At 39.6% G+C, this 26,909-nt stretch overlaps 2 protein-coding genes across 6 annotated transcripts in view; one reads left to right on the top strand and one right to left on the bottom strand.

Moving 5' to 3' along the window:
* INVS (inversin) overlaps window positions 1-19,738 on the bottom strand; it is a 98,545-nt gene extending 78,807 nt beyond the window's left edge. For 3 of the 5 annotated variants that reach the window (XM_056330430.1, XM_056330431.1, XM_056330428.1), the window contains exons 1-3: window positions 19,605-19,738; window positions 13,405-13,574; window positions 5,493-5,659 (exon numbers count right to left, since the gene is read on the bottom strand). In XM_056330430.1, the coding sequence (XP_056186405.1) occupies window positions 5,493-5,659; window positions 13,405-13,510 (273 nt within the window). In that variant the 5' untranslated portion in view covers window positions 13,511-13,574; window positions 19,605-19,738. Of the gene's footprint in view, window positions 1-5,492; window positions 5,660-12,831; window positions 12,962-13,404; window positions 13,575-19,119; window positions 19,520-19,604 lie in introns of those variants that run through there. The other 2 variants (XM_056330429.1, XM_056330432.1) reach the window with 2 other exon arrangements.
* A 73-nt stretch (window positions 19,739-19,811) lies between these two features.
* The window catches only part of ERP44 (endoplasmic reticulum protein 44), a 55,324-nt gene continuing 48,226 nt past the window's right edge, over window positions 19,812-26,909 (top strand). Inside the window, exon 1 of the mRNA XM_056330440.1 lies at window positions 19,812-20,006. Coding sequence (XP_056186415.1) covers window positions 19,950-20,006 — 57 coding nt within the window. The 5' untranslated portion in view covers window positions 19,812-19,949. The remainder of the gene's footprint in view (window positions 20,007-26,909) is intronic.

Genomic DNA, 26,909 nt, shown 5'->3' with positions numbered 1-26,909 from the left:
ACCCACATAATAATAAAATTCCTCAGTGTGAAATCACTGGAAAATCATGTTCATGATTTTACTTCTGTTGCAATCAGTCACTGTTTCAGCTCCCAGTAAGTTCTATCTGTGTTCATGAAGGAACAACTATCCTCTGAAATTCCTACGGCAATCTTCACAGGTGCACTCCTGCAATAATGTGTATCATCTTCTGGCAGGTTTGGGGGTCTTTTTTTGTTTGAATGCTTTTAAAATTTAATTTTTCTGAAATTAACAACTTGACCTCTCTTTTTTGTTGTTGGGTGGGGGTTTTGGGTTTTGTTGTTTGAGTTGGTTTTTTTTTTTTCTGTAAGGGTGTGCACCCTTTCAAATTGCTTGGGAGACTGTCCATTTGAGAGAGACAAAAACGTTCTAACTTTGTAACAGAACAGAAGAAAACCCAACAAGAAAAACAAAGTAACCTCATTTACGTGGCCTTCTGTCTACAAAGACTGAATCACCTCCATCATAAGGCTGATGAAGAAAAGACAGATACTACAAAAGATCATGTGAATGAAAACTTGCTAAACAATGTATACCTTGAGTTAGATTCATTTGTCACAATGTAGACATCGACAACATCAAGATCTACATCAGTCAGATGCCTAAAAGGATGACTGAGCTCGTTAGTGTGTCCTAAGGTACTCATTTATACTATTGGGTGAACAAACTGCACCCTAAACTGCATTAACTTTGAAAGTGATCTAGATGACTAACACAATGTAGATGTCCACATTGTAAATTTCAGCAGTTACATGAGATTCTCAACCCATCACCTCACATTGCATTGTAGTGTGTTTTGCCTATTCTCCATCAAGAGAAAAGATGTATTTGTTACATTTAAGCAAAGAGTTTAACTTTCCGACTCCTTATTCACACTAAGAATCTTTTTTACACTAACAGATATGTAAAGCTTGAAAGCTGTAACACGAAGGATGTTTATCACCACATGAAAGACTTACCATTAAGAATATAATTATTATCATTAAGCAACCACTATCAAAGGTTATCATATCAATGTATAAGCAAAGGTGTTTTCAAAAAGCATTGCTATTTCAGGTAGTACTAACAGCTGATATTTCTGACCCTACCTTATTAACTTCAGGAACTTTCTGCAAAGAAAGGCGTGAGAACATGTACACTTAGCCTGCTATCACAGAAAGGTGGCTAGCTGCACCGGTAAGTCAGGGAATATCCTAACTCTTACTTCCTGCAAATGGTCCAGAATGTCATTAATGAAGTCTGAGAGAGAGAGATTACAAGAACCCTTTGTTGAGAACCTGGCACATCTTTCCAGGTAACTATTGCTTTGTAGACATGCTCCAGTGACAAAAGCCATTTGGACACAGCACAGCAAAACAAGGACAATACAGCAATTTTGAGTTCAGAGACCTCAGTTTTCTCATTAACGGGTCAAGATGACCTAGATATTAAAACTGCATTAGACAGGGTTACCGAAATCATCAGACCACCTTCACTTTTTACCTACATTGAAATCCTTGGAACTGAAAGAACACGGAACAGCACAGGTCAGTCTGCCTAGCTGTTCTATCAGAAATATTTTCTGTGGAGACTATATCAAAGGCAGAAATTTTGATAATGTTTATTGATATCCAAAGCCAAATAGAACTATTTTGACAACTCACAGTTCCGAAACATGGCTTCCAGGACATGTTTGGGACAACAAGCAAAAGCATCTAAGTGCACCAGAATACCTGGGAGGAGGTCAACTACACAACTGCAAGTAACAAACTACTTAAAAAGGAGTTAGAGGTGCCATCAGGAAAAGATGAAGGATTAAGGAATTATTGTGAGATTCTCTATCACATCAGATGTTTCACATGTCACATGGTACAAACTGCCCTTTACGATTGCAGCAAGACATAAAGGAAATTGAAAGCACATGCAGTTAATGGATATTATGTCAAGACAAAATATCTCATCTTAAATAGCTACAATACAAATCGCCACAATATGAGCATACAGATAAAGATTTAAACAAGAATTTAGATTGTTTTAATATGCTAAAATGTATTTTAAAAACCTGGGGGAAATTTAGTGTTTCAAATTAATTTTTTAATAGGATTAAAATGTTCATGTGCCTATCAGGTCATAAAATCTAAAGCCTGTATGAACACCAGGCAAGTACAGTATCTTAACAGCAATTTTTTTAAGTCTCTGACATTGTTATGTTTATGAAATACCTACCTTCAAAAGATTAACATTCACAGCAAGCTGGTCACTTAGAAATATGAAGTTAACCCCTGTACACTGGAGGCAAGGTTATGATGATGACTAAAATATTTCATCAGGGTGTTGTTATGTAACCAAACTCAACTGTAACCTACTGTAACTAATTACGAGGGTAGTCAAGTAATGTAATGCATTACTATACACATTTCATGAATGCATTCACACTATTTTTTAATAGTTAACATTTCTACCTATAGAATTTGTAAATTTAAAATATTAAATGAACACTTAATTTGCAGTAAGGGATGCAGTAACACAGACCACCTAGTCCCTATGGACTCCCAGCAAGTCTAACTGAAGAATGTCACCTTATTATCATCTTCCCAATTGGTTTTCTATTTAATCTCTATTTAATTGCTCCTTACTAAATACTGTGACCGTATTATAGTTACCGTTATGTAAACCTAACCAAAATAAAACAAAAAAAACTTGCAGAGTATATTAAAAAGTATATAAAACATCTGAACAATGTGAATGATTATGAATAGGTGAAAAAATTCTATAAACAGAAATGGTTTGCTACAAAAATCATGGCAGGCATTCTAACTGGTACCAAAAGACACAGCTTACATAGCCAAAACAACTTTACCTTTTGAGCAGTTACAGTTTTAAGCATACTATAAAAAGTAAAATACTAAATAAAAAGCTATTCTTCGCAGGTTGAGTTTTTAATCTTCTCTGTGGAGTCTTTTTCACAAACATCATGGTAAGCTAGCCAGCTGTCTTGGTTTCAGATGGGATAGAGTTAACTTTCTTCTTAGTAGTTAGTACAGTGCTGTGTTTTTGCTATGATTTGAGAACAATGTTGATAGCACACTGATGGTTTTGGTTGTTACTGGGTCATGTTTACACTAAATCAAGGAATTTTCAGTTCCTTGGGCCTTGCCAGTGAGGGGGCTGGAGTGGCACAGAAAACTGGGAGGGGACACAGTCAGGGCAGGTGACCCAAACTAGCCAAAGGGATATTCCATACCATATGACATCATGCTGAGTATATAAACTGGGGGAAGAAGAAGGAAGGGGGGGGACATTTGGCATTATGGCGTTTGTCTTCCCAAGTAACCATTACGCGTGATGGAGCCCTGCTCTCCTGGGGATGGCCAAACACCTGCCTGACGATGGACAGTAGTAAATGAATTCCTTGTTTTGCTTTGCTTGCTTGCGCAGCTTTTGCTTTACGCTTTTCCCCCACCCTTCAATTTTGTTATTATTGTTAATATTTTTATTGTTATTATTGTTCTTACCTCTTTATTCTGTTTAAATTATTAAATTGTTCTTATCTCAACCCTTGACTTTTACATACCTTTCTGATTCTCTTCCCCATCCCTCTGAGTGAGGGGGAGTGAGCAACTGGCTGCGTGGTGTTTGGTAGCCAGCTGGGGTTAAACCACAACACCAACCCCTCTTTTTTCCCTCCTCCTGTCAGCAGTGTACTTATTCTCCTCTAACTATGAACACTTCCCCCAGCCCTAAACATACTCAAAAGTTATTGCTGCTCTGAAGTTATACTTTAAATTACCTTTTATTTTATTGCAGAATACCTCCTTTATCACATCTTCAGTTGGACAATGTAACTAGACAATATAAAAGACTGAAATTGTAGAAGGAAAAACAGACAGTAATGCATTTCCCTCCTGGTCCTTTGAAATTATTTGGTATTCCGTATGCTTGAAATTCCCAGACACAGCATTAATCATTAGCAGTGTATGGCTTTATATCCACTGAAATTAACGGTAACATCCTAAAAAGTATCAGAGCGTACAGAATTTAGTCTTACAACTGGCCATACCAAAACAAAGACTATTTTTCCTAGAAAGTACAAGTTCTTAAAACAGCAATGGATTATACTGTCTCTGCAGGCATATACAAACACACTCAGCAAAAACACTTTAAAAAAAAAAATAGCCCTCCAAAGATTTACCTTGGGATGGGCCAAGTTTTTAAAAGACTCACAGCATTGTTTGCCTCTAAAATAATGAAAGCCTCTAAAGATACAACATGCTTAATCAATACAAGAAAATCTCCTTTATATCTTGTATTGGGTTTGTGTGGCAAAGTTTTGGTAGTGGGGGAGCTACAGGGGTGGCTTCTGTGAGAAGGTGCTTGAAGCTTCCTCTGTGTCCGACAGGGCCAATGCCAACCAGCTCCAAGATGGACCCACCACTGGCCAAGGCTGAGCCCATCAGCAACAGTGTAGCACCTCTAGGATACAACATTTAAGAAGGGGGGAAAAAAAAATGCTACAGCAACTGCAGCTGAAGAGAGAAGTGAGACTATGTGAGAGAACTACAGATACGCAGGTCAGCAAAGGAGAGGGACAAGTGTTCCAGGCACCAGAGCAGAGATTCCTCTGCAGCTTGTGGTGAAAGACCCTGGTGAGGCAGGCTGCCCCACTGCAGCCCATGCAGGTCCACAGTGGGTCAGATATCACCTGCAGTCCCTGGAGGACCCCATGCTGGAACAGGTGGATGCCCAAAGGAGGCTGTGACCCCCTGGGAAACCTGTGTTGGAGCAGGCTCCTGGCAGGAGCTGTAGACCCATGGACTGGAGGAGCCCACACCAGAGCAGGTTTGCTGGCAGGACCTGTTACCCCACGGGAAACCCATGCTGGAGCAGTCTGTTCCTGAAGGACTGCACCCCATGTAAGGGACCCACGCTGGAGCAGTTCACAAAGAACTGTAGCCCATGGGAAGGGCTCACACTGCAGAAGTTCACGGAGAACTGTCTCCCATGGGAGGGATCTCACACTGGAGCAGTGGAAGGGTGTGAGGAGTACTCCCTCTGAGGAGGAAGGGGCAGCAGAAAGTATGTGTGATGAACTGACCGCAACCCCCATTCCCCATCTCCCTGTGCTGCTCAGGGGGAGGAGGCATAACATTTGGGAATAAAGTTGAGCTTAGGAAGAAAGGAGGGGTCAGGAGGAAGGTGTTTTTAATATTTGGTTTTGTTTCTCATTACCCTACTCTGATTTGATTGGTAATAAAACTAATTTCTTCCCCAAGTTGAGTCCATTTAGTCTGTGATGGTAATTGTTGAGTCATCTCCCTGTCGGTATCTCAACCTGTGAGCCTTTGGTTAAATTTTCTCTCCCCTGTCCAGCTGAGGAGGGGCGTGATAAAGCGGTTTTGGTGGGCACCTGGCATCCAGCCAGGGTCAACTCACCTCATACCTGTTGAATGCCAGCAGTTTATACAATGGCTGAGCACTTGTAATGTAATTACCTTTTGTGCAGCAAGATGGAGAGCAGTTCTTCTACTACGATCAGCTCTATTAACATCAGCTCCAGCCTTCAGCAATGCCTCTGCACAGTCCAGCCTGTCAGCCAATACACAGTACATAAGTGGAGTTCTTCCGAACTGGTCCTCTTTATCTTTCAGCTCAGGGTTTCCTTAAAAAAAAAAAAATAATCAAAAAATCACATAAAACAGTTAAGTCTATGAGTATGTAAAGAAAGCTAGTACTTTTTTTATTAAAAGGATATCTTATTATAAAGGAACAGGAACAAGGTGATCAACTCAAAGTTACTACTTTTCACGCTGTTTTTACTGACATTTATAGAACATTTCAGAATATATTTACAGAAAAAAAGTACATTGAGAAAACATTAGTTCCACAAATACACCTACCACCAGTAACATTCTTCAATGGCATAATTACAAATAATTTAAAAATAGTTATTCAGATCTTAGCTGAAAAGATTACCTTAAAAAATATCAACAGCACATAAACCGAACAGTCCTTCTGAAACCTGTAAACACTGTAACTAAAACAAGATCTGAAGCCTGCTCACAGCAATATTTATTTAAAAAGCATAAACATGCCAATATTATATCAACACAATTATTTACTTCATAGTACTTTACAATATGGAAACTACTAAAATACTTCTCAAGCTGTCTTGAACTGGTAAGGTTAGTAAGGCAGTAATTCAGCTAAATGAGAAGTCTAAGGTCTTATAAAAAAAAAAAAGATCAAAACATTGTATTCTTATTCACAGTCAAAAAGAACCCTCCGAACATACTAGTGTACACCTTTCACTACAGAGTTTTGCATTTCTATTATGTCACCACATAGAAAGTAGCACCGATAAATTCATGGGTATCAACTAGCCTACACATCCCAACTCTAAACGTATCTCTCACATAGCCACTTTGTCTACAACTACTCGAGGAACACTGAATTTTAACAGGCAAGTTTAGTTTTCTTTTTAAATATTCCCTTGTTTGCATGACTTGACGCTTTAAAAGAACTCCAGCAGAAGCATGCTTTTCCTTTACAAACACCATCTTCACTCTACCCCAGCATATTATACTTATCTACGTATCCAGCAACTGTATTCTTAATTATAATTTCTGTTGCTTCACCCCACTGAAGAGGAAAGCAGATGAAGTGTGAATCAAGGGGAATGTCAAGAATTAAAACTCATTCCCTACCAACCAAGACTCTCACAAAAAACGCTGTTAAGCAGGATATTACCTGTTAGAGCAATCATTTGCTTGCTCACTCCATTTCTAAGTTCCTTTTAAACTGTTGAGTAAATACCACATTGTTCTTATGATTAATTCTGTAACATTTTCTCTTGCTTAGAAATTGTGATTTGCATTGAGAAAACTCTTTCTGCTCTGTCAAGAACTGCTTAGGAACCTTTCCAAACTGTTCTGTGAATGCAAATATAGAAAAATTTCTTTTCATTCTTCACCCATGGCCTTGTCTCTTCCCTGACTGCCCCTTCACCCTGATAATCCATTAGTTTTAAAACTAATTTTTATGCCTCTAGCAAATTATTCCCAAATATATATATATAAAAAAATTAAAAACCAAAATTATTTTACTGACTCGCATCTATCTTCCTCAGACACTGGTTGTTTTTTGAAGAACACCTTCTTGGTTTGTAAGACACACCCTCACACTGCTGTTTAGCCATGATTGTTTCTCTTTGACCTTCCTCAATGCTTTCTTCCATTAAGTGCTTTGGCATTCACTTTACACTGCAAGCTAGGAGCTTACCCTTTAGACTCATCTTTAGATTCTTAGTAGTAAGAGTTTTCATTTTGATGTCCCTCACCATTTTTAGAGTACACAACTATAGCTGGCTGCTCTTGCTTATCTGTATACTCTGGCCAAGAGTTACAAAAATCTCACTTAGTAGCACTGATTCAGGTCCTACACAGCACTCAAAAGCAACTCGAGGGTTGGTTCTTTTGTGGGTTCACCAGATTTTCTGTTGCCAGCCCATTCACGATTTCTAAAAATTTAGCTTTAGGATCATATCCTCAATAGCCATTTACCCAAAGCATATGAAAGTAATCTTCATTACTATTGTGTCTCCTGTCAGTTCAGACTCTCTGATCTCCCTTAGCATATCACACATATCACCATCTGGTCAGATAAACAGTAATAAAATGTTAGTACTACAGTTTTTTATTTAGACCTGTAAATGCAATCATTAAGTGGTTTGGTTTGGGTTTTTGGTTGGGGTTTTTGTTTGTGTTTAAGCTTGATTTATATGGTCATTTGTTACTCATTCGAACCCAAGACTTGCTTTCTGTTTTGGTTTTTAGATGTGTATCACCACTCCTCCACCCATATGGCTTCCATGAATGTATCAGAATACAAAGTATACAGAAAAAACATCATCCACATTGATGCCTTCCCTTTTGCAAATTTTATGTTCTCATCATATCATCAATAGCCTCATTTAAAACATGAAATTCTAGTTTTTCTATTAATTTTAGACTTCCATGTATGTGGAAAAAAGTGTATGTTTGGTTTTAATTTCTATGCAACTTCAACCAGTTTGAATACAGAAGATACAGAATAGCTACATTTCCACCTTTTGTAGATAAAACACTGAGAACTACATGTAGCCCTGTCAGCTCTTCCTCATTTTTCCCTTTAGCAATTTTCTCATAATGAGTATAACAGCTGAATATTGGATTTTTTCAATAAATAAATGACCAAAGTACATTTTTATACAGAAGAAAAATCAAATAATAAACAAAATAACAGAAAATTACATTCGGAAATATACACAGGCAATTTTTTTTCCTGTGCAGCTTTGCATAAGCACTATGTAAAAATCTGGTCTGAACTTTGCTTAGAATGGGAGACAGTAAAGTATCTGATAAATCTTATTCATTATTCTTCACATCAAAACAACAGATATCAAAAAAGCTTCATTTTATGGTAGCATTTTTAGAAGTAATTTTTAAGACTTAAAAAAATAATTTGCAATGTTTCTAAGGGGGAGTTAAAAGCTGGTTAAGTTGAAAAGTATTTGGATTATTATTTATGTCCTGTTATATATTTATATATTTTTTACTAACACTACATACTGTTTAAAATTCTACTCTTTATCAAAACTTTTTGAGAAAAAGTTCATTTACTGTCTTTCACTTATTTTCATTATTGAAGACCATAATTCTTTATTTCTGCTCAAAATGACAAGTTGTAAAATTTACTAAATCCATTAGCAAGCAAAATATAGAAGAAAAAAAATTCTGTCACTTGTTCAATTAATTCATGGCCATTAAGAAATAATCCAAAATGTAACTTATCAGTTTAAGAGGAGAATCAATTTTTTTTTTATTTTCCCTAACTTGTAAAAACATTTACTACAATTTCATTTCACAGTATTACAAATTTCATTGTGAACTGGGTGCAATTTCAGGACAACTTTTTCCTCTAATATTAGAAAAAAGTATTTTAAAGTTACACGTACATATTGTGAAGCCATCAATGTCTTACATCTCAGTATTTTAGCTAACAATAAACGCTTTTTTCATTCAACAGAGCATAGTACAAAACCAAAGCCAGTTATGAATAAGCATTCAGCCCTGTTTTGCAACATACAGATCTTGAAGTCCAAAGCATAATTTAACATGTCACTGCTCCCAGTCAACAAGCCAGTTTCTCCAATTAGCTAAGCAGTCACGTGCTCTTCTAGTATTAGTTCAGCCTAGTAATTTAGACATCACCAAACCATATTTAACTGTTCCGTGTTTAACATAGCCTCAGTAAATTTGTTAAAGCTGATGGGATTTCCACAATCACATGTATTTAAAAAAAGTAATATATAAACATGCATTTCTCCCACTAAGACACATGCACGTGGCTTGTGCTCATGTAACACTTGCTCTTACATCAGCAGTGTGCAAAACTAGTCCCTCTCAAATTCCATGTTTCCATTTTCTCATATAATGTTAGAGGATATACAGAACGTAGACTAAAAGAAAGAAATGAGTAAGGTCAAGATGAGCAAAGGTGGCCTAAAGCTCAAGCATAACCCAATTAAGTAGAGCAATAGACATCTATTTTCATTTATAGCTCCCAAAGAGCGATGTTGCTGATGACAAAGAGTTTCCATGACTACTCACAGTCTGAGTGAAAAACAAGCAAGACCTTCAAAACTTGATGCTGGTAATTTGCCTGAAGCTATTCCACTGGTTTTTAAGGTAAGAAACTATCTCCAGCTAGCACTAAGTTACTTCTTGTTATTATCTGGTTTGCTTACAAGACTCTGTGAGGCCCTTAGAATGGTAAAAGTCTTGTGGACGTTTCCCTAAAAGGGTGTCTCTGCACTCAAGCTAAGGGACAGGACAAGGACTCCGAGCTACTACATCACCATCTGATGTTAAGGGCCTAAGCTCATGAAATTCACTAACCACAATACCTTGAGGACTTCACAGTTGCAGCAAGTTATTTTGTGCAATCAAGCAAGCACAGGTAGCCTTCAAAACATTCATATATTAGCGTATCTAAAATACGCCATGGCATAATTAAATTATCTTCCACACACCAGCCAAAGAAAGAAAGTCTGTTTGATACCCTTTCAGGATCAACATCCTCACCCCACCAGATTATGCATTCCATAAGCTTGTTGCCAGTGGAGGTCATGAACATCACAGAATCAAGTGGCCCAATTCCAAAATTTAAGTCATATTCATACCTCATCAATTCCTCACAGTCTACGCAAGCAGTCACATCAGACTTCTAACATTTCCATGCATTTTTCAAACCAGAAGAGGAGATAGGGCAGCAGGAGGATGTGAATTCTGCTTAATTATTAAGACATACCACCTCTTGTTACTTGCAAAAGTCTTTTGTAATATCTGATTTGAGTTTTATTCAACGTCTCATATGGCAGAAAATGGAAGAGAGAAGCAGAGAGGAGAAGGGAACAAAAACATGTAACTGCGTATTTGCCACCTGGAATTTATAGTTAACATTTACAATGAAACATCATATCAGAGATTTAGAAGCATTTGTATGCAAACAATACATAAGTGTCTTAGAATGAGGAGTTGGACTGAACAGGCACTTTAGTGTAACAACTACCATACACATTATGTGTTCTTATAAGCAATTAAAACAGTTAGACCCATCTTCTCAAAAGTCTACATAAAAGCATTATAATGCAAAATGATCCTCCAAACACAGAATTAACTTTTGCTCCCTTTTTGGCTAGGATTAAAATGATACAGATGGGGTTTAACACTTAAGAACTGTTAATTAAAGACACGTTCACTGTTGTATAAAACATAGAAAAGAAAGTAACTGAGTATTCCCCAAAGCCTGAGATCATACAATTCTAAAACAATGTGACACAGTACTAGGCAACTCATGCAATGCAAACAATTAGCACACTTTGTTTAGAGCACTGGTTATACAATAAACACTTGGCATGTGCTGTACTTTATGATATTTAACCCACAGGCTGTTTAGAAAATCCTGTAATCAAGCATCAGCAGTGATTAACAAAGGGACACTGTTCCAAAGCCCTCTTTCTCAATATAATTTTTCTGCTTACCTTTGATTTTGTGTATTTATGCCTCTTACTGTCACAGGAATGTCAAGAGGAACATAGTACCCAGAACACATAATCTCAAACACCTGTTCCTTTAAAATCACAGGCTATTGGGCAGCAGATTACACATGCATTCATACTCATGAATTATATGCAAATAAAACATATATGCTCGTATACAGTCACACACACTCCATCAAGCTACAGATGGGAAAAGGAATAATTACCAAACAGGTTAGAGGGGCTGCTCTAAAAGACTGTTTACCCAGCCTCTATGCCCCTCCTATGTTAACAACTGAATAGGAAAAATTCAAAGAGAAAAGTAATAAATTTAGGGCTAAAAAGCCCTCCCTGAAAGGAGATAGTCAGAATTTATGTTACTGCATATACTGCTAGCTACATAATCAAGATGCACAACCTTGGCTGTCTTAGGAGAATGCTGTTAAGCGATACAGCATACACAGACATTACGCTGTCCTGAAATAGATGCTGCTGCTAAGTGCAGTCATGGAGTTCAGTGAGTAACACCAATTGCTCAATTTACTTTGGCACCAAGTTATACTTTCAACAGTGCCTGGTAAACAGCTAAAAATATTACTCTGATGCATTCTTCTGCTAGGCAATACTTTTTCTTTGGTCCTGTCCTAGCTAAAGTAAAGTCTGTGTCATATCCTGTCAAAACATGACAAAGCAGAAAAGCCAAATTTTGCTATTATAGCAAAAGCTGCAAGGATTATGCAGTTTTCTCTCCCATGTAAAAATAACACATAGCATTTTTATTTTGTTGCTGTGTAATCACCATTAAAAGTGATTTTCTTATCTGGCTCTAATGGCTGTTTTGTGGTACCAGCAACACAGAAGTACTTGTTCTTTTGCGTTTTAAAAATACATCTTTTGGCTGTAAGATTAACAAAACCCCGCTGAAGGTAGCTGTTAGCAACTGTTGTTGCTTCTGATTGCTAGCCAGAGGATTTGAAAGCTTGGACTTCTTCACTCCTCCATGTGCAGGCTGAAGATTTTTTTAAAATCTCAGGTATTTAAAGCTACTTCGTAGTTGCATCCCACAGATTTCTAAAGCATCTCCATATCAACTGCTCATCTGTTGTTTATAAAATGTTCTACAAAAGACTGAACAGATAGCATTAAATGCAAACAGTGTATGTTTGAACCATCATATGAGAAAATGAAGTTGAAGACCCAACAAGAAAATAGTCGTTTTAACCAGTGGAATGTCTATAAAGTTAGTTCCCTCAAATTTCTTCTCCTGTTTGAGTCAAATCACTTCTAGTTGTCTTTTGAGAAAATCAGATATACCTTGTAAAGAGGAACCATTTACAGCTTTCTAATACCTTGTAAAGAGGAACCATTTACTGCTTTCTGTACAGCTTAGACAATAAAAACACATAGCTTACTATCTTGTCTGCAATGCAGGTAAGCAGAAGATACATAAAGAAATTTGACAGTTGGTTTAATGTGATTACCATTAAATCCTTTACACCCATTAAAACTGACAGTTAACAGCACAAATACAGACTATTTCTTACTGTTTTACAATCCTTCACCCTCACCAAGCTCCAGGAATAGGATTTTCAAAAAAGGCTGAACAAATAGAACTTCTAGAGTATCACCTGGAATTGTATTTAACCAGAAATTCTGAAAAATCAAAGTCCTCACCTATCGTATCACAGCCTTCTAAATGTATGCAAGATTGGTTTTGGAACACAGAATATATACTGCTGTTGAAAACTACTAACCTGGAATGTCATACAGTTCTTGAATAGAGGGAAGGCAAAATCCTGGGCTTTTTAATGGATGGGAATTTTTTTCAACTTCAGCTCAATAGGACCAGGCTCTTTCCTTGCCTTCAATTTGTCTTGAGAAACACTGTTAGTGTATCAGAATCAAAGTAATGAAAAGGTTGGCTGACTTCGTCCCCAAATACTACACTGCAAGAAAACTTAATTAACTATACTAATTGATCTGTAAAAATAAGTTTATCAAAAGTCTCACAAAAGCAATTCCAAAAATGCCAAAATATTTCAGCCCAAAGCACTTTTCCAGAACTTCAAATCCCCTGAAACAGGAGTCCTGAATAACTCTTCTGGTTATATCATATACCAACTTTCTATTTTACTTCACACAGAAGTACCAAAGGCAACAGGAAATAAAAAGTATGAGAAATCTGTCATCTTTTCAGGACTACGTTTATTCTAGAAATACATATAACCAAGAAATAAAGACATATCTTAAAGATTAGAGCAGTAAGTCAAAACCAAAAAGCTTCAGTTCTGAAGTAATCCAAATGCATCTACAATGAAAACATTTACCTGCTATTAGCTTTTGGAGGGTACTCTTATCTCCATTAACAGCAGCAGCATGCACTTCAGATGCTAATGAGGAACCACTGAAGAGGCAGTTTGCTGAAATATTCATACTCTTTCAAGGTATTACCACAGGTCAGATCTGCACCACCAACATTATTTGTAGGAATTCAGATCTAGAAAAAACCCAATAAAATAGAATTAATTTCATGAGCCATTAAAATGACTCAAACAATGCTAAAGAGAATAAACTGTTTAGTTAAAAATAGAAAAGAACAAACACGTTTCTTATTTCATGGATTAAAACTACGTCTAGCCAAAGTCAACCAGAAAAAGCCTACATTAAGGAGATACATACGTGTATTTATTACAGTTTTGTTGCCTTCAACATAAATTTCAGCCAATAAGCTTTTCAAAAGTCTGCAAATAGGATAGTGTTTATCTACAAATCCCACAGACTGTTCTCCAGAGTGTTGCCATGCATGCTTCAACTCAGCAACCAATAAAGTTTGTTACTTGATATACTCCTCCAGTACTTTATCTGGCAGTATTTTTTCGTAATGGTTTCTGGACATATGCAGGACATGGTTTTTAAGTTGAAGTAGTACCTTTTATTTACCCAACTGGCATAACTGAAATAATCAGATCGGCTTTCTAGATCACTGATGTTCTTCAAACCTGAACAGAAGTGGGAAAATGTGTGTGCAAGAAAAGCCACAATGAATGAGACCAGAAGTCTGGCTCTAAATCCTGTCTCAAACTGGCCAACGGTAGATGCCAAAGAACAAAGACAGATAGATAGATATATTATATATATGAATATGATTTTATTCCCCTCTTCCAAACACTCTCCCAACCTGCAATTATTTCTAGTTCAATCACTTCCTAAAGTGGATTTAGTTTCTGTGTATTTAGTAGTCTGCAAATTCTGATAATTTTTTTCAATTAATTTCTCTGTTATAAACATGTCCAGTCTCCTCTTCAGATTATGCAAACTTCTAGCATCCACAACATCCACGCACCACAACCAAACACTGTATGGACAAACCACTTGCCTTCATCTGCTTTGTCCTGACTTTTGCCACCTGAGGGCTCTTAATTCTTGTACTGGAAGGGACAGTAAATAAACAATTCTTATCCATCGGTAAGTATTCTACAGATTTTTAACATATCCTCCCTGATCATATTTTCTTCTAGCTGAAAAAGTTAGAGCTTGCTTAGCTGTTATGCAGGCAGCAGCCTTTCTGTATGCGTGACTATTTTAACTGCCCTTTTTGGGGCCTTTTCGCAGTTCTGTTCTAAGCCTTTTGAGATGTGAAGAAAACTCACTAGCTATTCAAGATGTGAGCAAAACATGCATTTATGCAGCGGTATCATGGCATTCTCTTCTCTATTTCCTTCCTAAATCACGTCTACCACTACAGTTGTCTTCCTAGCCTCTTCTGAAACTGAACTGCTACCTTCACTGAACTACCAGGGCCTCAAGATCTTTATAATTTGCAGCTCAGGTTCACACACTACTTTAGAAATTAAGACGAGCCTGCACACTTGGAAACTTGTTGATTTTCTCCAAAAGTATCAAACACTTGAACTTCCACTTTCAATTCTTACCACACTTCACATCTGGAATGGAAAACAAACTGAGGTAAACAATAATTGTACACACCAGAAAAGAAGAGGAGGTATCACTGAGGCTGTCTACTGAATTCTGAGAATTTTTCACCTTATCTTTTGTTCCATGTTAATTTAAATATACTTCTTTTTTCATGTCCCATATTTACATCATACTACACTTGAAAAACAGCAAGAGGAAGCTGTTTTGCTTCAGTTGTTATTTTCAACCATCTATGGTTTATCTGTTCTATAAATTTCATCTATTGCTATACAGCATCTGCTGTCATTAACTGCAGATGTACACCTATCAACATTGCAGGGAAATGTTATTAAAACACCAGAAAAACATTCACTTTTATGTAAAACGAAGGGAAAATTTCTACAGCAGATATTAAGCATGAAATAATAAAGGCCTTTATCTGCAAACAAAACCCCACAAAAATACCCCAACTTAATACCCTAGTATAATTTTAGACCCTTCTTCACAAGCTTCAAACTCACTTGGAGAGCTGATAAGAAAATTAATACAGGAAGCTTCATGGCAAATCTAATCAGTTACTCAAAGAACACCTGCACAATCACGATATCAGTTCATATCACATCCCTGGAATAATCACAAACATGGAACCATGTGGTTGTGCAAACCTGCTCATCAACACATCAATATATTCCATCCACTCCACATGAAAAACACTCAGGTATAACCCAGACATTGCCTAAAGTATACCACATGGCAACTGCAGACAAAACTTCCAGCACACTAGCATCTAAATTGCTGCTTCTCTATCTTGTCCTCAGACAGCCATGTGCATGCTATGCTTCTTCTTACAATGGCTAACTCTTTCCTGAAGTCTGTCTAGTTGAGTTCTGATGAGCCATGAAAGTGGGTCCACCATTTCCTAAGAAATGAAACTTCTCTCCCCTACAAAAATGAATAATGCTGTGACTAGAAAGGCATGAGACGCAAATTTCCCTAAGTACATACACTAGAATTCCTCACTACTAGAATGCTTCCTTGCTTCTGTACACAGATCTCCCTCTGACTTCTATCAGTCACTTCAGAACCTGGAGTTCTGAACAGTATTGCCTAGTTTTATCGCTCCTTAGAGAATGTGTGTAATAGAAATGTGCAATGGCTTACTACACTTTAATAAAGCAAGCAATTTCTCCAAACCCAACTTTTGTTTCAGGGACCCCTATAAAACCATTTCAAAAATCACTCTAGTCACCCAACAACCAACTTGCCAACACCAAGCATGTATAGCATTTGTACTTATCTGAAGTGAGCAGTTATTAGAGCCAAGTTAATTGCTTCTACACAAGCAGCGGTGCACTCCATTGAGAACACTGGTGTAGAAGTGTAAGGATGAGCTCTTGCATAACTTTATGAAAGTATTTTTCTCATCAATAGTTTTGGAGCTATTTCCAGCCATCTGAAACGTATGGAACAATGTAATCCTATCCTACTGCTCCCTTCTCCTGTGAACCTCAGAATAACATGACACTGATGTTGTTCAGTATCGCTTGGAAGTCATGAATGTTTCCATCTTTACTGAATTTGGTGAACCTCTCTACACTTCAGAAAAGCCATCAACCTTTTTTTATATACACTTGTTTTACCACATAAGTAGGTGATGCTTCCTAGAATCAGAACCATCATTAATGGATTCACAGCTTTGTTGATTTCTAGGAGCACAGAACAGAAAGGAGTTCAGAAAGAGTCTAATGTGACAGGAGGTTACCTGTATTTCCACTTTTAGAGCCATGTACGACAGGCTAACAGTGCCATAATACACAATAAATTACCGAAAAGTTCAATCTGACTTGGTGCTTAAGAAAGTCAAAGAAATTGCAGATGCATACTCAACAATGCAGGATGGGCAGAGCTTACATAAGCCCAAACAAGCCCAAATTACCTTTAAAATATAAAGCACAACTGTTTTAATTTTAGTGTAACGGCCCTTCAAACATTCCCAGTAATAGCTACAATCGCTGTTTTCTTTCAAGGAGGATAATAATGAATATTCATATTTTCAAAATACTTGCTCCATTCTCTGCTTCCCAAGCATCCCCTGCTCCTCCAACAAAACTGCTTTTCTGACCTTTTAAGGACATGTAATTGATGTTTCATTCAAAGCTAAACCTTTCCTCCCAACCCAGCAGTATGGTTTATGTTTTCTGTTCTCTTCTCTACATTATACTGGATAAAAGCAGATGAGGCACTTCTAATTCAGAAGAAACCAAAAGGGACGTGAAATTGAGTATCAGTTACAAGTAGCTGCAGTGCCTCACCCTACTTAACCATTACTTTTCTCCTCAGTTATTCCTACAGCCATATGAAGGAAACTATGATACTCAACTGCAATCTGAACAAGAAGAAAGGAAGAGAAGGGAAAAGGCTGCATAGCTGGACTACAAGCTACATAGTTTAACATGCACTTGGCATACAAGACTACAGTTTGTCTTCAACTTGACTGCACTTTTCCTCAAAAGATTCCTCTGGATACTGAGAATACATCAGGGCTCTCTACATTGTTAAGTGGACCTACATGCATCATTGGAACTTTACACTTGCTGAAATTTTGAGATACTGGTTGTATTCCCCAAAGTTACCACTGATGTCTTTTCCTCAATTTTCTTTACATTTCACCCTTCTGCAAACAAATAAGCTGTAATATAAACTATCCAGGGATCGCAGTGTAGAATTCAGCAGATACTGAAAAACTTAGTATAAGTACCAAAAGCAACCCAATTGCATCAACTATTATATAAAACTGACTGAATACAGAAGAGAAATAATAATGAAAAATAGTCACAATTTCCAGATGAAAACAAGACCCATATCTGCATAAAGTGTCAGTAGTCATACAGGTTAGAGCAGCAACTGATTATCTCTACAGCAATTCTCAGTGCAGTACCATAACTCCATTGAAAGAGCTAATTCTGCATCAGAGAAACTCTGAAATATTAAGACAAACTACAAAAGGAAAATATGTGACTTTCCTCAGATATTTCTCTTATGTATATGACAAACAGACGAACTGGTATCTGGAAGACTTGTTTGATAAAGACCCTCATTAACAAAAATGAGTCATTTATTCATAAGGGATGAAAAACAACAATAAAAAAATCAAGAAGTAAAAGATCTGCTTATAAAAAGTTACGCAACTGACATTATCTGTAATATGATTTGTATTACTCGAATCAAGTAAATAACACACTTTTTCTTCTTTAAGCTAACGTATACAAAAAGATTAACCTTGTCGAGTCACGTGAAATGAAGGAAGTCATAGGACACCAAGAGCTCTTCAAGGAATGTGAAATTTCATACTATAGGTCTACTTCACATTACACAGATAATCTGAATTACATAATTTTTCTATTCAGCAAAACAGAGGGTTGTTAAAATTTAAACAAGATCCCTCTACTCAGTATTACTGATAAAGGTTCCAAGTCAAGAACGAACTACTATGAAAAAATATCAAAGTATTTTTCTAATGTGAATTAATTCAAAAGATGTTCATTCTATAGATTGAGGAGCACAGGTTCTTAAGGTAGACACTGACAAAATGATAGAACTTCCGATTTCAGACTATAAAAAAAGACATTTGTATATATACACGTATAGGTGTTTTCAGTCATGATACTGACAGGCCAAATGATTTTGCAGGGTCACACAAAGTCTGAGCTTGTCAGGCTTTCTCTGAAGCCAAATTGGACTTGACCTGCAAAAACCTGATGTATTTTCTTTTAAATGGCATTGTGCCTCATTTCACTCCTTACACTTGTGTACGTACTGGAAACGTAAAGCATACAAAGCACAGTCTCCCAGCATCTTTTTGAGACAGTTCGGCAAGATCTCAAAGCATATATAATATATTCTGTAAAGTCCAAAGTTTTACTGGAAGAGGATGAAGCACTGAATTGTAGGTGTTCTTCCTTGATTTCAGTACTTAGAACTGAGGAAGTGACAAAAAGCCCAAATCTATCGAAGTGTCAAGAATAAAACTGAATGATGACGTTCCACTTTAACACTATTATCTAGCTGAAATTTCCCAACTCTCCCACCAGCCGCTCTGCCCCCTCACGCAGGCTGCGTTCCCTCACCTCGCAAACAGAAAGCTGCTTCCCCAACTCCGAGGAAACGAAGACCCCAAGGCGCACAGCGCCCAAACACCCCTCATCTTCCCCACAGCCAACGCCGTTTCCCCAGTCCCGGCGGCAGAAGGACCAAGGCGGGACCCAGAGATGCCAAACGAGACGTGGACAACTTTCCACAGGCGCCGCCGGGGCAGCCCAACCCGCCCGGGCCCAGCGGAGGCGACCGGCCACCCGCCTCGGCAACGCAGCTGCCGCGCGCTTCCCGCCACCGCTGAGGGCTGGCAGGGCCCCCGCCCGCACCGAGGGGCCGCGGGCCGCCGGACCGGCAACGAGCCCCACATCCGACCAACAGCGGAACACGCTGCGGTGCCACGGACCACCGCCCCCGCCAAGGCGGAGAGGGTTAACCCAACCTCGCCGGAGCGCTGAGAGCCGCCTCCCTCCCACCCTCCTACCCCTCCCCGGCGCCGCAGCTGCGCCCCGTAACTCACCTCGACCCCACCCGCCGCCTCATTGCGCCGCCACCAAGCCCCACCCTCAGCGGCCGGGCGGGGCCGGGGCTCAGGCGCGGGCAGACGCGGTGCGTTCTGGGATCGCCCCAGCGCCCGCTCTCCTCCCCGGGCGGCGGCCGCTGGCCGGCCGAGGCGACTGGAACTACGCTTCCCGGCGTGCCCCGCGCAGCGCGGGAACCCGGAAGTGAGCGATGGAGGCGGGGAGCGCGGGGCCCCGCGGTGGAACTTGCCCGGGTGTTTCCTGGCGACGGGGGAAGTGAGGAGCCGCCGCCAGCGCGGAGAGTGGGAACCGCGTTTCTCCCCCTCCCGGGCGCCCGATCTACCATGAGACCCGCCATCTTCCCGCTCCTGCCTGACCCTGGTTGCCTCCTCCTTCTCCTGGTGAGCGACCGGCTCCCCGCGGCCCTCCCCTTCCCCGCCGCTCCCCCGCCCGGCCCGCCGCGGTCCCGCCACGGGGAGTATCGGCCTGGGCTGCGCGGCGTGGAGGTGGCCGGCGAGCTTCGGGGCTCTCCTCTCCCGACCGCCAGCGTCCTCCCGGCACACCCCGCTTGTGCGCGCCGAGAACGTGCCTCGGGCCGGGGGGCGGCCCACCATCCCGCTGCGGTGCCTCCCGTCGCCTCGCCGAGGGCCGGGGCCGCTCCGCCGGCACCTGCTCGGCGGGGGAGGGGAGGGAGGCGAGCGGCAGCTGCGGGAGCGGCCCCGGTTGGCGGAGCCCGGTGTTGTGGCCGAGGCTGATAGGCTGCGCACCCGGAACGGGCCGGCTGCGGGGCGGGGCCGGGCCTGGGCTCGGCGCTCTGAGGGCCGAGGCTGCGAAGCCGCCGCGGGCCCGGGTCGTAGGCCTGGTGGGCGACGGGACCTCATCTCGGTTCCCCGGCGGAGGAGGCCGGCGTCGCGCCTCCCCGCTTCAGGAGCCGGAGAGGGAAAGCGCGGGGAGGGAGCGGGGCCGCGCAGCCCCTCGGGCAGGAGTGGGACCCGGAGCCGCGGCTGCCGGGAGGGAAATGCCATAACGGTGCCTCTCTGCAGCCCGCTGCCTGTCGCCTGCGTTTCAGGTGCTGCCCCGCTGGAACTGAGGGGTGCGGGTTCCCGTGCCCGGGTGGAGACGGGGCTGCTTGTACTCCCTTCCCGTGACACGCCTGCGGTGAAGTAACCCATTCGAGCTCTGTGGCAGAAGCTGGGAAAAGTTCCCGAGCTGTCTTGCACAGTCGTCACATTTATCTTTAGTTGTCAGGCTACAACATTATTTTTTTTTTCAGGCTAGTATTACATGCATGACCTGAGCTACCTTCCGGCTTTGCACACACAAATGCAATCACTGGTGTGTGTGTTTTGTGGAGATAACTTGTCTGCGTTGTACTTCCATCTTTTTTTTTTTTTTTTTTCTTTAGCAGGCTGATGTAGCGATTCTGACTTTTCCAGAGTTGTATCAGGCCAGATTCTGGGCCATCCGTAGCATAAGTGACTTGCAGAGTTAAAGGAGACTTGTGTGAGTAAGGTTAATAGGATTTGGTGTGAAGATAGTAATGTGTTTAATCAATTTTAAATATAAAACATCTTGGAGAATAAAATTGGATGGAAAATGAAGGAATAATTGTAGGTAAAGGTAGATGGAGTTTTGGGGATTCAAAGGGAAATACATAGTAATATAGCTGCTAATGAATTAATTGGAAATAGGAGGACAGGTATTTAATGAACAATTACTCACTATCCCTTTGAATTGTGCACTTCTACCTGGATATGTTCTGGTTAAATTATTACAAATTTGCTGTAGTTTTAGGGTTACTAAGTATATGTATTCAGTAAGGTTTGAAAAAACACATTCGTAATGTTTATGTGTAGATTGCTATTTATAGTAAGTTAGCTCACCATATGAGAGATTAAAGTGAAGAACCCAGTATTTTCCAGTCATATCTGTGCTAGGTTGGTTTTCACCATTGTTTTAAGTACAGACTCCAATGAACAAAACCAAGGAGTATGTACTTTTTTAAAATGCCACTTAAACGGGCAAGTACAAGTTTGAAAATGTGGATGTGACTTTGTGAAAGTGTTTTTCTGTTTTCACGGTACTGTTGATCAATGCAGACTTAATATGCATCAGTTAGATCTATGTTTGCCAACTAAAAAAATAGGAAATGGCTAAGATCTGAAATTTCCCAGTGTTTCAGTTGCTATTTCTTTGTGTATGGGTCACTTAAACACATTTCAAATATGATTAAAAAGAACTGTATACCTAAAACCTCAAGAAAAATGCAGATCAGAGTTGATTTTTGTAAAAAAATATGATTATACATAAATGTTATTTGTGTGATTCTTCAGCATCATATCAGATGTGGCCCTGTGTTGAAAGGTGCCTAGTTACATTCTTGGCCAATGAGTCATTCTTTTTAGTAGATTTGTTAAGAGCTCTGGAAGAGTTGTCCTGAGCAAACTGGGAGTGGGTGGGAATCCTTTTTCTTTAAAATGGCTGAAAAACTCTTTTACAAAGTACGGAGTTTGTTTTCTTGTGGGGTTCAGAGAATCCAGTAAGGTCTACCAGATTAGGTTTAAAGTTCTGGTGAGGTTTTTTTTTCTTGTAACCGACAGGCATGAATACTTAAGACCAGCAACGTAGCCTTGATCTTGGTCGGTAAGGTTTGGGAGAGCTTTCTGCTCCTCATCCAACAGATGTGCCATCTAGCAGAGCCTCTTTGGGCATGGCAGTTGGCCTGTTTTGTGGATAAGTGAGTTTACTAGTGTTAATTCAATGGTTCCTAGAACAGAATCAAGTGATACGTAGCTGTGAAAACAGCTCACTAAGTTGGCCTTGTTTAGTAATAGCAATGAAGTTAAAAGAAAATATTTACATTTCCAGACTTCTGGATGAGCATATTTCTCTTCTAGATGGGAAAATTCAAATGCTGCAAAAGGAAGAAAAGATACAATGTCAATATCAAAAAAAGTTCTTTTGGGTAAAGAAGTTTGACAGTAGGAAATCACTAAAATGTTAGAGGGCTTTGGGTCTTACTCTGTTCTTCTCTCTGGTCTCACTGAAGTTTGGGTTGCAAGGATGGAGATTGTGGTGCAGAGCATTACTACAGGGATACCTACCAGTCCCAGCACAAACCCTTTTGCCTTCCAGCTTTTCATCCTCATGTGCTAGCATTGTACTGGGCTGCTGGGAGATGAAAAGGGGCTGGACAGACAACAGGGGAAGTACTGACTGGCATGACCCCTGCATCTGCAACATGGGAGCTGAGTGAAGGGACGAGCAGCACACAGCACGAGCTGTAAAGGATTGTGTACAGCTGATTGCAAGACTGAAATAAGAGATGTGACCCCTTGTACTAGTAGATTAAGATGTTTCAGCCACATTGGTATATTGCATAATACTTGGTGGGACAGATCTTTAAGATTAATCCAAGATAGTGGAATAAATGCTTATGGGACAGTGGGTCATCGCATTCTCCTGTGAGGAAGGGTGTGGTTCTTTGGCTTTGCTCTAACCAATAGTTCTGTAGGTTTGCCTCTACTTGCAGATGTGTATACCTTGCCTATAAAGGAAGTTCTAAAATGAGACACTCAGTTGCACATGCTTCTTCTGCATGTTTGACAGACATCTGTCATATTGCTTAGTACTTCACTGGGAGGGTCATGTGCAGTGTCCCTGAGCACTAGATGTGACTAGAGGAAACCACCAACTGATAGTAAGGGAAATGAAGGGGGAAGTTCTCTGTGGGTTTTTTTGTTCGTTTTTCACCCCCCTGCAACCAACTGTAAAAGGATTTTCCAGTTCTTGCACTTCAGTCTGTGGAGGTTTATTAAGATTCAAAGCACCACTACTATACCTTTTCTTTATAGCTTGTTTGGAAAGGTGTTGCGGGCAAACTGAGAACAGCTACTTCTTAATGTATTTGGTAACACCTTTGGAAGAGCTTGTTTGTCCTCTTGTGTTCTGAGAATGTGAAATGCTGGAGTGTTTTCTGAGTCTTAAAGCTTACCTAGTTTTCTAATTAGTAGCTTGCCTTCACTTGGGGTTATTAGGAAAGCCTAGTATATATTCCATTTGTGATACAGTAGCCTCGCTGTCACGTATGCTCTTGTAAGTTGATGCAGTTTATCATTGGCAGATAATATTTAGTGTTACGGTTGGTCTTACACTTTAATGTTCTATATTTTTAGTGAGGCTTTCAAAATACTGCTTACATAGCAATGCGATTGCAGCTGTTAAAAGCAGTAACTTTTAAGAGGTACTAGTGAATGAACTTTTGAATTTCCTATTAAACTTTTAATAGGAAAAAATACTTCAGGGTAGTATTTCTGTTTCTTCTTTTACTACCACTGTATTTCATATCTTGTTAGTATGACACCAAGTACCCAAATAGTGAAAGTAAAATGAAATAAAATTGTCTTTTGACTTAATTTAAATATTTTTAAAATTAATTTTTAAAAAAGTTAAATGCTGGAGTAAGCATTTAGTAAGTTGCCCGAAGAGAAATTGAACTCTCTGTACATATTATGTATAGAGTATATTTTGTTGCATTTGCCGCTCTGCATGTGTATTAACAAACAAATTTTATAGTCAGGAATCCTGCTCAAAATGTAGTATTTTGAATTTGAGCATTAGACAAAGATTGTAGTTACAGGCAAATTTTTAGACCACTGAGCCTTATACAATGAAAGAGTAGCATAGGAGTTCTGAGTTCTCCATCACCTGTCATGACCTCTAAAGAGTGAAATAGGAGTTATTTCACTGAGGACCTTTCTCTGAGCTGGGTAGGAGGGTGGGGAGTAGAGGGAGCTTGAACTCTTGCTATGAAGAAGAATTGCATTCTTCTTGCTATGTCATGTGTTGGGTAAGTTTCCTGTTTGGAGTGCTTAGGAGGGAAGAGAGAAGAAACTGAACTGATTCTTCAAACAGAAGACTCAGATGACACTGGAAAAAAACCATGAATGAGTAATTGACATAAGGATGTCAGAAAATCCTGTTGCTGGCAGCTGAAGAACTCTGTAGTGACACACTCCTTAGTTGTTCTTTTGATATCCTTACTGTTCTCCTTGATAATATACTTTGGGGGTTTTTGGCAAGACAGCTTTCTTAAGCAAGAGACTAGTCTTCATATTGCTTTATTGGGAAAGCAGAGTTTCCACTGGTTATGTACTCAGGAGTTATCCCCTGTTTTTTAATCAGACCTATTTTTTAAAAAAAAACTTAAGGATTACATGCTGCTGTCCGGGAGGATCCATTGTTTACCTCTAGAGGCTCTTTTGTAAGCCTCACTTGTATAGTTTCCAGATATTTTGTTTTGCGTGAAGGGAGTTGTCTCATGCAAAAAGCAAGTGTACAAATACACTGTAAATTTTGTACCAGAGCTGCTTCAAAAGCTCTTCAAGAGAGTCCAGAGATACATTGAAGTAATAAGGTGCTTCAGTAATGGAGTGGTTTTGGATGCATTAGCAATACCTTATCCCTTCCATTTGAGAGTGAGTTCCCTAGTGATTTAGAGGAGAAACACAGGAATATTTGGGAAAGTAAGCAGAAGCAATATAGCGTATAGATGTCAGAGCCTAAAGAATATTTTCTTCCAAAACTCTAAACTGAAGAGAGCTCCCCTGAGAAATAAAGAGCAGGTGCATTTCAGAGAATTAGGAAAGGAGATCAGATTTTCTTCTGAGAGTTCTGCCTTTGCACTTCTTTCCTCCCTGGTATGTCTTCGTTCATCAGAAGCATGCTAACCATTGGTAGGAACATATGTGATTTTCTTTTTGAAAACTGTTAGTAATGTCAACTGCTCATATAATCTTAATTTTAAAAAAAATCATAATTGAGATTTTAGAAGTTTTATTAACTTCAGGTTTTTTTAATTTACTGTCTTTCAGGTATTCTGTTTTACCTTAAGGTTTGTTCTGTAAAACTATTGTTATACTCAACAATAACACAGAATATTTTTTCACTGCCAGTCAAGGTTGTTGTATTTCTCCAAACTAGCTGTAGGACACTGTCCATATTAAATTACTGTGGTGATTACAAAAGTGCCCTACAAAAAGTGACAATGTATATTGCAAGAGTGTTCCATAATTTTTTCCTTTTTTCATGTATGCTGCTACTGATAAACTGACTACCTTGATAATATACCCTTTCATGCTAAGAGCTATTCATGCCATTAAAACATCTGCAAAGTTCCAGTACTGGGCTCTCCAGATAAGCACCTGTTATTTGCAGCTTCTTCTAGGAACACACCAAACCTGGAAGCTCTTTCAGGTAAATCTGGTAGTGATTCACAAGATCCGCTCTTTGTGTAGCTGATAGAACATAAATGTTATCTTGTTGTCTGCAGTGGCAATAAGAAAAATGTGAAGTGCAGTGGTCGGTGTCTGAAACCATATACCAATTGAAATAGTGAAAGCAGCGAGGACAGAACATCATACCTGGTTATCTGAATGCAGGTGCTCTATGCATACCTTCAGCAAATAACTGGTTTCCAAGTAACAGTGTATGCATCATGAGGTTTCTGGTAAACACAGTAAATCCCCTGTTGCTGGGTTTTATTGTAGTAAATGTTTTGGGTTTCTTCCCTCCTCTTGTTTCTTGATCTACTTTAGTTTGGCTTCAGCAAGAAAGCTTTGATGAAGAGGAGTACCAAGAGTCTAGATGTATTTACTTCATAGGGTCAAGTTGCAGAGTTTTGGGTTTTGATTGCCACTGGAAGTTTGATCATTTAAATGGGAAAGGGACCTATAAAAGTCATCTGGTCTTACTCCCTGCTCAATGCAAAACTAACTTAGATGAGGTTGCTCAGGTTTTTTTCCAGTTGAACACCTCCAAGGATGGAGGTTCTACAACTTCTCTGGGCACCTGTTTTGTGCTTGATCAGAACCTTGTTGAAAGTTTTATCTGAAAAATCTATTTGAAGCTGCAGCTCATCTCCATTGCCTCTTGTCCTATCACTGTGCATCTTTGAGCAGAGTCTGGCTCTGCCTTCTCTATAACCTCCAACTAGGTCACTGGTCCCAGCAGTAATAGCTTCCTCTCCTTAAGGCTAGACAAATGCAGTTGTCTCAGCCACCATTCATCTTCATAGCCATTTGTTGGACTTCCCTACTATGTGTTAATGTCTTTTTCAGGCAATCCTAAAGCTAGACAGAATCGTTCGGATGTGGTCCCACAAGTGCCAATTGAAAGGGAAGAATCACTTTGCTTGGTCTGCTGACTACACTTTTGCTAATGCAGCCCAGTATGTAGTTGTCTTTGCTGCAAGGGGGACAGTGCTGACTCCTGTTCAACTTGTTCCTCCTGTCTTTTCCTGCAGA

Source organism: Falco biarmicus, chromosome 3, assembly GCF_023638135.1.
Source record: "Falco biarmicus isolate bFalBia1 chromosome 3, bFalBia1.pri, whole genome shotgun sequence".
In the NCBI taxonomy this organism is placed as follows: domain Eukaryota; kingdom Metazoa; phylum Chordata; class Aves; order Falconiformes; family Falconidae; genus Falco; species Falco biarmicus.
The sequence above is the reverse complement of the archived record's forward strand: the minus strand, read 5'-3'. Positions and strand labels throughout refer to the sequence as shown.